The 13,050-nt window shown below is 34.2% G+C and overlaps 1 protein-coding gene and 1 long non-coding RNA gene across 32 annotated transcripts in view; one reads left to right on the top strand and one right to left on the bottom strand.

The window, feature by feature from the left end:
• LOC129397415 (uncharacterized) overlaps nt 1-8,064 on the top strand; it is a 320,007-nt gene extending 311,943 nt beyond the window's left edge. Inside the window, exon 5 of the long non-coding RNA XR_008624770.2 lies at nt 5,543-8,064. This is a non-coding gene — a long non-coding RNA (uncharacterized LOC129397415). The remainder of the gene's footprint in view (nt 1-5,542) is intronic.
• The window catches only part of ROBO2 (roundabout guidance receptor 2), a 1,748,609-nt gene that overhangs the window by 95,034 nt on the left and 1,640,525 nt on the right, over nt 1-13,050 (bottom strand). For all 31 annotated transcript variants that reach the window (XM_063602831.1, XM_063602841.1, XM_063602842.1 and 28 more), the window contains 2 exons: nt 8,222-8,346; nt 3,683-3,854 (listed from right to left, as the gene is read on the bottom strand). In XM_063602831.1, the coding sequence (XP_063458901.1) occupies nt 3,683-3,854; nt 8,222-8,346 (297 nt within the window). The remainder of the gene's footprint in view (nt 1-3,682; nt 3,855-8,221; nt 8,347-13,050) is intronic.

The raw sequence follows: 13,050 nt of genomic DNA, 5'->3' as shown, positions 1-13,050 counted from the left end.
TCTAATTCTAGTTCTTTTGCTATTTGTACCACATGTGCAGTTACTTCTTCTACTGAAGTCTGGAACCCCCTCAAAGTCATCCAACTTTCCAAACTCCTGGTAATGTTGATGTTTTGCCCTCCTCCCATAAATCATAAATGTTCTTAATGGCATCTATAATGGTATATCCTTTCCAGAAGGTTTTTAATTAACCCTGCCCAGATCCTTCAGTTGAATTACTGTCTACGGCAGCTATAGCCTTGGAAAATATATTTCTTAAATAAGACTTGAAAGTTGAAATTATTCCTTGATCCATGGGCTGCTGAACAGATGTTGTGTTAACAGGTATAAAAACATTAATCTCTTTGTACATCTCTATCAGAGCTTGGGTGACAAGGTACACGTAGATGAGAAGTAATATTTTGAAAGGAATTTTTTTTTCTGCAGAGTAGATCTCAACACTGTACTTAAAATATTTCGGTAGGCAAACCATGCTGTAAAGAGATATGCTGTCATTCAGGCTTTGTTTTTCCATTTACAGAGCACAGGCAGAGTAGATTTGGAATAATTCTAAGGGTCATAGAACTTTTGAAATAGTAAATGAGCATCAGTTTCAACCTAAAGTCACCAACTGCATTAGTTACTTACAAGAGAGTTAGTCTGTCATTTAAAGCCAGGCATTGACTTCTTTTCTTCAGCTATCAAAGTCCTAGGTAACATCTTCTTTCAATATATGGATGCTTTGTCTACATTGAAAATCTGTTTAGTATAGCCACTTTCATGAATGAACTTCTGGATAACTTGATAAAGCTTCCATATTAGCCCTTGATGCTTTACCTTGTACTTTTAGTTATGAAGATGGCTTTTTTCCTCAAATCTCATCAACCAACCCCTGGTAGCTTCAAATTTTTCTTCTACAGCTTCCTCACCTCTCTCAGCCTTCAAGGAATTGAAGACAGTTAGGGCCTTGCTCTGGATTAGGCTTTGGCTTAAGGGAATGTTGTGACTCACTGATCTATCCAGACTCTAAAACTTTCTTCATATCAGCAATAGGCTGTTTGACTTTCTTATCATTTTTTGTGTTCACTGGAGTAGCACTTTTACTTTCCTTCAAAAACTTTTCCTTTGCATGCATAACTTTGCTAACTGTTTAGAACAAGAGGCCCAGCTTTTGGCCTATCTCAGTTTTTGACTGCCTTCCTCACTAAACTTAAGCCTTTGTAGCTTTTAACTTAAAGTCAGAGACATGTGACTTTTCACTTGAACACATGGAGACCACTGTAGAGATACTGACTGGCCTAATTCCAATACTGTTGTGTCTCGAGGAATAGGGAGGCTCAGGGAAAGACAGAACAACAGGGGTAAAGAAACCAGTGGGTAAAGAAACCAGAGCACACACATTTACCAGTTAAGTTTACCATCTTATATGGGTGCAGTTTGTGATACCCCCCAAAAATTATAGTAGTATCAAAGATCACTGATCACAGGCCACCACCATAACAGATGGAATAATAATGGCATTGTTTGAAATACTGTGAGAATTACCAAAATGTGACACAGAGGCACAATGTGAGCACATGATGTTAGTAAAATGGCACCAACAGACTTGTTTGACCCAGGGTTGCCATAAACCTTCAATTTGTAAAAACCATGGTATCTGCAAAGTACAACAAAGGAAGGTATGCCTGTAATCACTTCTTTCTCTGAACATGACATACGTTTTCATTCTACCATGGAATTTCAAATGGCTCTACAATTCCCTGAATTATATCAAAATAAATGTGTTCAAAATGAAATAATGGCTCAGATAGTATTAAATCATTAACCTGTATGAAAAATCAAAACTATGAGTAGAAGCTTAAGGCATCAGCCAATGTGGCAACTTCATATTTAGAGACAGATTAATTGATAACATGTGTGTACATATTTAGTTCTTATAGTTTCATTTCTTTACTGTCAAAATCAACAACACTGTAACTTCTAATCAATGTCTCTGCAAAAGGATCTTGACTTTGTAATTGCTTACTCAAGTAAAAATCAATATAGGAATTAATACTCAAGCCAGTTGTAACAAAATGTTTAGAGCAATCTCAGTTGGCAGAAGATTTAACATTGGTCATCACTTATTTTTGACCACAGAAAGAAAGCTAGACTAACTACTGTTTTGTAATATAGCATGAGCTAGTGTAAGGCCTCAAAGGTTTTCCATTAATTGTATCAGACGTAATTCTGAATATCCACCTGTTTTATGAACGATAACAGTCACATTAACTGGCTCTTCTAGTTCATCAACTTTGCTTCCCACAAATATGGTTTGCCTTTTCCATAACAATTTCTTCATTTAGAAACATTTGAGAGTCAATCTTCTATAAAATATTATAAGTAGTTAAATGATAGCCAGTATCTTAAGCATTACATTTGGAGTGTTCTTAGGAATATAGAATAAAACATAGGATTTGGCCAGAATATCTTATTTTTCAAGTGTATGTATCTGGACATTTTTGCTGACAGGTGAAAACACAAGATCTTTTTAATGATTAATAATTATCTTTTATTCTTTTAAAGAAATATGGAGGTACAAAGAATCAAAGACCTTGCCCATCTAAGGAAGAATTTCTCATCACTGCTATCCTTGAACCTGACTTCTCCTTTCAGTTCCATAGCAGTAAATCTCTGCAGCATCAGCAGGTGCAGCCATTAACGACTCAATGTCCCTGCAGCCAATGTTTGTCTGTTCTATTTATTCCCATTCCTGACGTGTCACTGAATCAGGCCATACCATGAACAGATATTAAAAAATACTGCCTTTCTATTAATTTTAAATGACCTTTTAATCTACATGTAAATTTAAATTGTATAAAAGCACATCAAATTTCACCATCAGAGAAAGAAGGGGATCAAGAAGACACCACAGACCAAAGCACTTGTATCTCAGAAGCCAGCATTAGGGGAGAAAACAAAAATAAAAATCCTCACAAATAAAGGAGAGTAAGAAATAATTTTCAGTTTAAGACATCAAAGAATAGGGATTATATTCACGCTCAGAGGTTCATGAAATATCTCAAATTTGCTAGCTGTCAATTGTGACAAATAAACTGCTGGGAAAAAATCAGATTATGCAGAGCCCTTCATCCTTTTCAACTTTCACTATGAATGTAGGTGCCTCAGTTAAGATTCAAAGTGCATATGTGCAAATAAAAATAATAATTTTAGCATTGTTCAGCACTTTGAAAGGTAGTTAATTTAACTTAGTGAATGCATAATTAAAATCATAGGAATGTCCTAATATGATTAGCTAACTAAAATCTCATCTCTGATAATATTAAAGGTGGTATGACCTCCTCCTAGAGTGAAATAAAATTATTAATGTCTAGTAGAACCAATCATGTCAGCCTAAGACTAAATAAAAATATACAGATTACATTTCAGTATGCAGTGAGTGTGATGACATTTATTTTTTAAAATGCACTATTCTATTTTTAAGAATTAAGTAAATTATCTCTGAAGTTCTTCTTTGGGGAAAATAAGTGGTATTCAATCAGGGAGAATTAGAAACTACCAAAAGAATGTGACCTGGATTCAAACTTAAAAGATAAGCATACATAGAAATGATTTAACAAATCAGCAAACTCCACATGGTTAACGTGTATCTAGAAATAAAAATCAATGTTTTCATAAGACAAATCTAGTAAAGATATCGCACCATCAGTAACCTCCAGTTGAGCTTTTGCTAAAATGCTTCCTGCCACAGTTAAAGCCTGGCAGATGTAGTAACCCGCGTCGGAACGTTGAATGTTGGTGATTGTGAGGTCTCCAGTTGGTGACACTGAGCATCTACTGTTGGGCTGCTGGGGTTGGTTTGGGAAAAGTAGGTTCTGTGGAAGCAAGCACAATCTCATCAATATTCATTTTCCACTTAAAAAAATTATGTGAATAAAAGCTACTACAATTAAGGAATACAGTGGGAAAAAGAAAATACACAGATTAAAATATATATGGTTCAGAAATGTTTAAATGCCACACAGTGGGTTTCACTGATAAAGGTTTTCCAAATCATGGTGGAATAATATCCTCTAAGAAGTCAATATTTTCTAGTTGAAAGAATAATCATCTGTGTTTTTAAAGAATGGGGATCTTTATCTCATCCTGATTTTCTGCTAGTTACTTAATATCTTTGAAGCTTGTTTCTTCATCTGGAAAATGGGCAAAACAATTCTTATCTGACTCAACTACTAAGGCTTCATGAAGATCTGGCCATAACATTGACTGTGTATGGGTTGTATAAACCGCACAGCTCTGAAGAATGCAAAATATGATTGCTGTTGATCATTTTGAATACTTGATGGACTCAACTGAATTTCTCCCAAAGTTGTTCAAAAGTGTGTGACAGAGAGCTGACTGTACTTCTGCTGTAAAGTTTTTGCAGCTTTGAATGGGGTTATAAACAAATGCTACAATTTAAGCAAGAGTAAGCAAATTACTGAAGATAAAAAGAAAATGTAGAATGTTTCTAAAAGTGTGTTACCTTAAACAATTTCATAATATTACTTTCTTTTTAAAACAAAATTACTTTAGTTTACTCTATATCTCATATATACATATAGCCTAATTACAAATTGTGAAAGTTCATCTATGAGAGGAGTAACATTAATTTGGATGAACTGTGTTGCTTTACTGTTGTTCAATTAAGAAAAACATTTGAGTATAATAAATTATATTGGGGCATGTTTCCAAGTTGGATTATAAATAAGGAGATATCAATTTTTATGTTGTATTTACTTACAAAAAAGGACATTTTAACCCTCTGGGATCTGTTTCTCCATATAGTAATTAATTTTCCAGGTTTGTAATTAAACAGTTTCAATACGTTGCAATCAGGAGGTAATAACATTCAATTAAAGGCCCAGGACACATTTTCACCTTAAAATGTTTTTACCCTTGAAGTAATACCAATGGAAGAGGATAAAATAGGGTATTAACACTTTTCAATTATGCTCAATGACTTTAATCCTGCAAATGATGTCCTGTTTTAATTAGAAGCTCTTCTCTTTATTGCAACATGATGGATGTCCACTTTATTAGATTCAAGTGTGACACTATAAGCCCACTTTACATAAACATTACCATGTTATTAAACTCCGTCTAAAACGAGTGATGTTTGCTAGCATGTCAGGAATGTAATTTCAATATGCTATTGACCTCTTATAAAATGTGTACTATTACATAAGGCTAGACATTTTCATGCATAGAAACACAATTTGAGAATCAGCTGATTCTACTGTAGATTCCAAATGTATTATCAAAATAAACGAGCTAAAAGAGAGAGTCTAAATTTTGAAGTCACTTGAAAATGATACAATAACTCAAAGTGCACACTTTCCCACAATTAGCCATTAGAATACTAATTTACATAGCCCTAATATATCAGATGGACTTTATTCTCTACAGGATGGCTTCCTCTACAATGTACCATCAGTCCCCCTTCTAAATGATTCGTTGACATGGAAAATGGCATTATATGAAGGTTAACCCATCATTTTTCTTCTCTGCTTGCATGACATAGGCAAAAGAAAATGGATTACAAGCAAAAACCGGGAACTTCACAGCTCTTCCCGCCTTGGAGAGTGCCTGGGTATCCTATTAGAGCTAATTGGCATTATCAGCATATATTGAGAAATATGGACCATTAAGTTCAGGCTTTTAACTGTTTCTACTGATGGATGGTCATAGATCACTGTAAAAACTGGATACTGGAAATAGTAAGACCGATTTATTTTTTCCCAATATCCCAATTCATGATTTGAGAATTTATAATTTGCTCAAGCAGTTCTCTCTTGTTCTCATTCACAGTATTTTCTCTCTGTGTATCTCTCTCTCTTTCTCTCTCTCTCTCTCTCTTTCTCTCCCACCACATCCCTCTCTATCTCTACCTCTATCTCTCTGATGGGAGAGAGATAGGTGAGGAAAAGAAAACTAGACTTAAGATTTTATGTAATCTTTAACATTAATATCTCTGGAATTATATGACACTTTGTCAAATACAGAAAAAGGAATACTGAAATGCTATTTAATTGTTATTTATTTTGAAACCATTAACCAAGATGTAGCATATTTAAATATCCTATGTTTATTAAGCTACAAGGCCAATACACATTTTATGCACTACCTTGTAATTCAACTTGGAGCTACTTTAGGGAATGTGATTTACACCTGATATGGTCTTAGCTATATAATAACAAGACACATTATAATGAGATTTCACTCAATACATGGATTTAAAGTGTGAGTATGCAATGATCAAATTGCTTTACATCATTATATTTACTATCAGTGACATAACATTTTGCTTAACCTTCATAATGTGTAAAGCAACTTATTCATTTAAACTTTGTTTGTGTGAAGTAAAATGTGTTAGCCCTGTATTTTAGATTAAGAAAATGAGTTTCAGTACATTTAAATAGCACTACAAAAGTTGTACAATTTATAAGGAGGAAACTGGATTTTGAATTCTCTCCTTTGTGTGTGTGTGTGTGTATGTGTATGTATGTGTATGTGTATGTGAGTGGTGTGTGTTTATGTGTGTCTATGTGTGTGCATGTGTGTCTATGTGTATGTGAGTGATGTGTGTATGTGTGTATATGTATGCACGTCTCTGTGTGTGGCATATGTGTATGTGTGTGGTATGTGTGTGTATATGTGTGTCTGTCTCTGCATGTGTGTGTATATGTGTGTGTGTCTAAGTGTGTGTGTATGTGTTTAATTGTCATGCTGCCTTATACTTACTTTAGAGTCTGAGATGCTAACATCTGAAAAGAATTTTAAAGCAAACAGTTAAAGAACTCTATATGTAGAAACCTGTTTTGTAATTACTAAATTAGAAAGAAGATTTGAGAGTTAAGGCCTGGAACAGTTCTGATGTGGGATAAGGCAGTGGCCATCACCTTTCCTTACATTCCCATCACTACATTTACATTCCACAAATCACAAGAGGAATGACTCCACCAAGGAGAGCTGAGTGAGGAATAAAAGGCCATTTGTCCATCCAGACTGAGCTGTTAGAACTGCTCACTATGAGCTGGTACAGGAATTTATAGAAACCCAAAACAATTAGACATAATGGCTGCACAGAACTTCTACAGGCTTCCTTGCACACATGTATGTTGCAGATAAACATATGTAAGCTTTAATCAACAGAGTCTTCTAATGCAACTTACATTTCCCATCTCTGGCCAAGGTTTTAGATTTCCAGAGATGTTTAATAATGATTTCCATTATTCCCAAGGAAATTTTTCTGGAACATGTAGTAATAACAGAATGTGATGAGGAAGACCACCAGTAGGTCTCTTCCTCAGAATATGCCTAGTAGTGCATGTTTCTAGAAAGTTTAGAAGGAAAATATCTCCAGGTCCCATGGGAATGCACAGATAAAATTATTTTGCAAACAACACAATTTTTAATCTAGTTTTACCTGGAAATTTCACTCATTGACTACGAACCTAGAGGCTAAGCAGTTGTCCAACTTTAGACAGAGTTCTAAATGAGAAAACTAGTGTATCCAGTTGACTTTCCATAGAGACTCTGAGAGGCCATGTTGCCCAGAGAGGGCCCTGGAGAGGACAAACCAGGGCAGAACAAAGACAAGACAGGTATGGGTTCCTTCTAGTGTACTATGTATTATTTCCTGTCTAACCCTACTATGGATGAATCCAGGAGGAACGGAGACGGAAAAGATTTATCCTACTCTTAAATGGAAGCATGCTTTAATTAAGGGTAAGAAAAGTCATTTATGCTGTGTATATAAGAGAGAGGATTGAAATTAAATTCTGGGCCAATTAAACAAATATTTGACTGTTTTCCATGTCACAGAGACTGTTCTAAGTACTGCATATGTCCTGACTCTATCACACCACGTATCTCAATACAAGAAAACAAAATTAGCTTTACCTTCACAGATTTTAAATAGCTACAGAGGTTTTGGTTGGACTTTTAACGATAATTTTGTTACACTGCTGTATTGCTGTTCTATGTAAGAGACAGAATTTTGAAAAGATTAATACTAGCAAATAAAGAATGCTATTGCTAGAACATCTGACTCCTACTTATTTTTACATTCACCGGTCTCTTTTTCAGAAATAAAATAAATTCAAACATTGAGAACAAGAGAAGCAAGGCAAGCTTTCAGGAGCAGCAGAGACAGTAGAAGTTCAGAGATTTCAGAAAAGCAGTGAAGCCTCACACTCACCTGGCTGCCTTCTTTCTGCCAAAAAACAGCTGGCTGTGGGTTTCCTTTAGTTTCACAGGGAAATGTCACTGTTCGACCTTGAGCAACAATCTGATCTCTTGGCCGAACCACAAACTGTGGGGGAGCTATAATTTAAAAGAAAAGAAAGCGTGTAAATATCAACCATAGACAAATAAAAATATACCAAGGAGAAAATATGGTACTATGTTGATTGTTCAGTGCCAGAGAGAGACTACAGTTTATTTACTTTTACACATTTCTCAAAACACAAAAAGAAAGACATTATATTCAATCCAATGTGAGGAAAGAAGCAAACTTTTTAGCAGACGTGTTTTATATGTTGTACATTGTAATCCTTTGGCCTATATATACTTGCATAGAAAATTAGATTTTTAAATGATTTTTAACATTTTTAAGGAAAAACATGGATTTTCAAGTTGGTTCTGCTTTTTAAATAAATAAAGATAAGAAAAGAATCACTCTCTTACTCAACCATCTCCTTCCTCTAAAGTCAATTTATTTATAAGCATTGGCAGTTTTTGTAGTTACTGCAAGAATTATATAAGGCACAGGGATACCAAAGGGTATAAAATATGACCCCTATTCTTAAAAGTGCTTATATCTAGAATTCAAGAGTTGAAAGATTAAAGACATTGAAGAATTGAAGAGATGGGAATTATATACAAGGGTAATAAGCAATATAAATAAATGTATTGAAATGGTTGACTCAATCTAATTTATTTCATTTAGATAGATAAAGGTTAGTCAGGTAATTACTATGTTCCCCTACTGGGCACTAAAGATACAGAGATGGGAAGCTTTTATCCTGAAGCCATCAAAGAGCTTAGAGTCTAATGGAAATGAAAAACACAATGACAATGACAAAAACAAAAACGAAATTAAATCAACACTTATCTAAGACTGTGGTAAGTGCAATGGTAGAGGTAATCTCAGAGCACAGTGGAAGAGAATTTAAGTTATTGTATATATAAGAAACACAATAAGTCTCAGGAGAAAGAAATCCCTTGGTGTTGTAAAACCTACCGAAGGCTCTGTGTAGAAAATGGGCATTATGGGAGCTTTGAGGTAAATGGAAAAATGAACACATTCCAAACAAGGAGACTATGGAGCAAAGTATAAGAAGCAAGAACAAGCTTAGGATACAGTGTGTAATTTGGCAGGATGGAGGGTCCAAGTTATGTAAACAGTTTTGGCTACAAAGGAGGGTTTCAGAAGTCAAACTGAGGATTTTATTCTGATTTTTTTTCTAAGCTGAAAAGTGACAGATGCAAAAGTAATTTTTGGCAGCTTTAACCCTTCGATGAATGTAGCATGGATTGGAGAGGAAGCCACTTAGTCTATAAAACAAGAAATCTGGCTGGGAGGCTAGTAAAATGGTACAGGTGAAGCTAATGAGACCAAGACATAAGTAACTCCGACAGAAAATAAAAGAAAGGGATGGGGGTAAAAATCCTAAGAAAGTTCAGATTTAAATGGTGGTCTAATGATTTTGAGAGAGAATAAAGTGAAAGACAGTAGGCAGTATCATTTCACAAGGGCATCTCCCTACCAAAATCCATTTTTGTTGAGCAGAAAACACAGTATTTATTCCATGACTTTTCTAATAATCTATTTCCACTTTAACTCGCTTCTTAGACTAGAAAACTGAGACCAAGAAAACACTTTAAAATCAACTCTAATTTTTAGAACCTAGTGGTACTTTAATGCCCTCTAACCATGAGTGATGTCTGGTAAAGACTGTCACTTGAAATCATTTCAGTCCTTCAGGAGAAAAGAAGTGCAGGTCCAAGAATGGGGTAAACGTAGATCAGCCCCAAACACGCAACCAATTCTTCATCCTTACAAGAATCCTAGCGTAGAAAAAGCAGCAGCATTTTTCCAGACAATTCCCTGGGATTTGTATTGACTTATTTTTTGGTGTTCTATTATATTGCCTCCTAGTTCAACACATCTAACGCATACCCCAGGGACAGATGGGATAAATCTACTAAATGACATTTTCTTCTATAACTATAGATAACAGAAGACTCATTCTAGCAGTACGGAAAACCCAGATTTATGAATCTGTTTGAACAGAGCGTGGTATAGTTTGCCTTGTATTTTCAGGAGATTCGTTGCTTCTTACAATCTTCTTGTTATTTCTACACAATTCTCCTGAATCAGCAGATACATTGATTTTTGTTCCATGTTTTCTCATAGAAATGATGGTGTAAATCAATGTTAAAAAATTATTTTAGAGAAAACTCTTAAAACACTGCAGTGACCATTTTTTCAGTAGAAATGTGAAACCACCAGGTATTTGTACCAAAAAAAACCACTTGTTTGTTTCCATCATCTGCAATCTTGTAGAAAAATTATATTTGTTATGAAAAAGTTAAGAATGAGTATATAGTTATCTCTTTGTAATCCTATAAAGAAAAATAATAGTGCCAACATGGACACTTGCTAAGTGAGGAGTATTGAATAATTTAGCATGTATCAAAAATTATTAAAAATTCAAAACTCAGTTCGGTCAAAATCAGTCACTTAAAAGATTTGAATAAAAATCACCTATTTAGCTTATTAGTTAATTTGTACTGCTTTGGGCCAGAAAGAATTTAAATTACCTCATAAAAGTAGTTAGTAAAACCTTAGAGTCCTGGATACTCTATACAGTCCTTCTTTACAAATTTTTAAAATATATTAACTGAGAATAAACATGATTGAAATCATCAAATGAAATCAATGAAACATAAACATATATTTATGTATTTTATAGTTTTAAGCATATTAATCTTCATCTATCCAGTAAAATTACAAATCTCTATCACTAAAATTACCATGCATACTTTAGAAGTAGAGACTTCCAAGAATTTAATTTTCAAACTTTTGAAAAATTTTTTTTGTACATGAGTGATTTTGCAAAATGCTTTTGGCATCCAGATAATACAATTTTAACACCACTGCTAAAATATAGTCCTCAAAATAAGGACTGGCAAATGACCACATCTATGCATCCACTTTTCTGAAAAGACATAATTCATCCATTTATTCACACAAAATGTATTGATTGACTAAAAATGATGATACATTCTGGTTGGTACAGGAGATGGGAAGCCAGATAAAATTGTTCTTGCCCTGTGGCAGAGGCTTACAAGTAAATATATAAATAAATACACAAAAACAGCAAAATGTGATTTTTTTCAATGAAAACAGAAAAAATGCAGACGGCACTGGGGGAGAAAGAGTGGAACAGAACCAATCAGGCCATGTTGTGAGAAAAAAAAAGAGAAAAGCTGCTAGGGCATGGCTACATTAGAGCTGTACTTTGGAGGACAACTAAGAGTTGACTAGGCGAAGAGTGGTAAGGTCACTTGGGACAAAGAGAAGCAGCACATAAGGCAGAGACCCACTGAACTGGATTTTTAGGGGCATGTAAAAGATTCTGAGAATAAAAGAAATCTAGGTCACAGTGGTCATATAGATAGGGACAGATGATTTCTGCTAAACAAGTGTAACATTTCATTCTGAAAACTCTAAAGATCTGTTCAAAGATATTTTTGTAAGAAAGATATAATCAGATTTATATTTTGGAAAGGGTGCTTTAGAAGCAATGTAGATGAGGATTAGAGAAAGAGCAAAGACAAAGCTGGCAAATCTTCACAAGTTGGGGCAGAAAATCCAGTTGAGAATTTTTATTTATAGTAGCACCTAAAGATATCATTTCATCAGGGCTTTTAAAGGACAAAGAAATTCTGCAAAATCAAAACATAATATTTACCACTGATGGTATAATCTAAAAAGGACAGGAAATTATAATTTCTGGAACTTTTACCCAATACTGGATTATTTTAAAGACCACTAACAAAAAACTGTCAGCATCTGTTATTTATCCTATAAAATATATTATCACGTGATGTTTATGTATATTGTACATTTACTCCAAGTCGGAAATGTGTTGTATTTCAAATGCATTCAATAGACTATTGTCACCAGAACTTATGCCACATTGATCTTGCTGGAACTAAAATCATCTAATCATATTTTAATTTTAAAAAATGAAAAAATGGAAACATTTATCAAAGCAAAAAATTTGAAGAGTATTCAAGTCTGTGAAAATACACATCCTTTCCTATTATCACCTGAAGGTGGACCAAAGAAACGAATTGCATCAATCACTTTTACTTTTGTAGACTCTCTGTCTGCCCTAGATCTATATTACAATCTTCTGTGAAGGGATATCAGCTGAAGGAATTTATTTTTGAGGTTTTAAATGAAAAATTGCATCAATAATTCCTCTAATAACCCTCCACAGTTTCAGTGTCTCTGCCAGGTGGCAGTGAAAATGGTCTGAAAAGACAGTATTTGGCTGATGGCACCAAAGAGAGGGAGTAGACAGAGGTGGCATTTTATCAACACAGCACAATAGCACAAAGTGTGCTATACATAAAATAGATTTTCTATAATGACTCCCATTAAGTATTAAAAAAAAAAACTACTAGGTCCTCAAGACGACAATTCCAAACACATGCTTAAACCCAATGTGAATTAAAGAGATTGAGTTATAAACTCCAGAAGAATATGCCTGTTATAAAAATGGCAATTCTCCTATATGTCTCTGAGACAGAAGACTATAAAATATATACTTATATTCTGTCTAAAACCTGAAAGCATTGGAAAAATCTTTTGTTAACTATGATGTAATATCCTACTTGCTTAATCTGTCATGTGATTATACCTTATTGCTTCAGCTATAACTAGAAATGAGACGAAGCAAACAGAATGACACAATTTAGTGTTTAATCAACACTTACAAGCTGAAAAACAAT

The sequence above is a fragment of the Pan paniscus genome, chromosome 2 (assembly GCF_029289425.2).
Source record: "Pan paniscus chromosome 2, NHGRI_mPanPan1-v2.0_pri, whole genome shotgun sequence".
Classification (NCBI taxonomy): domain Eukaryota; kingdom Metazoa; phylum Chordata; class Mammalia; order Primates; family Hominidae; genus Pan; species Pan paniscus.
Note: the sequence above shows the minus strand (reverse complement) of the source record. Positions and strands in the feature narration are given on the sequence as shown.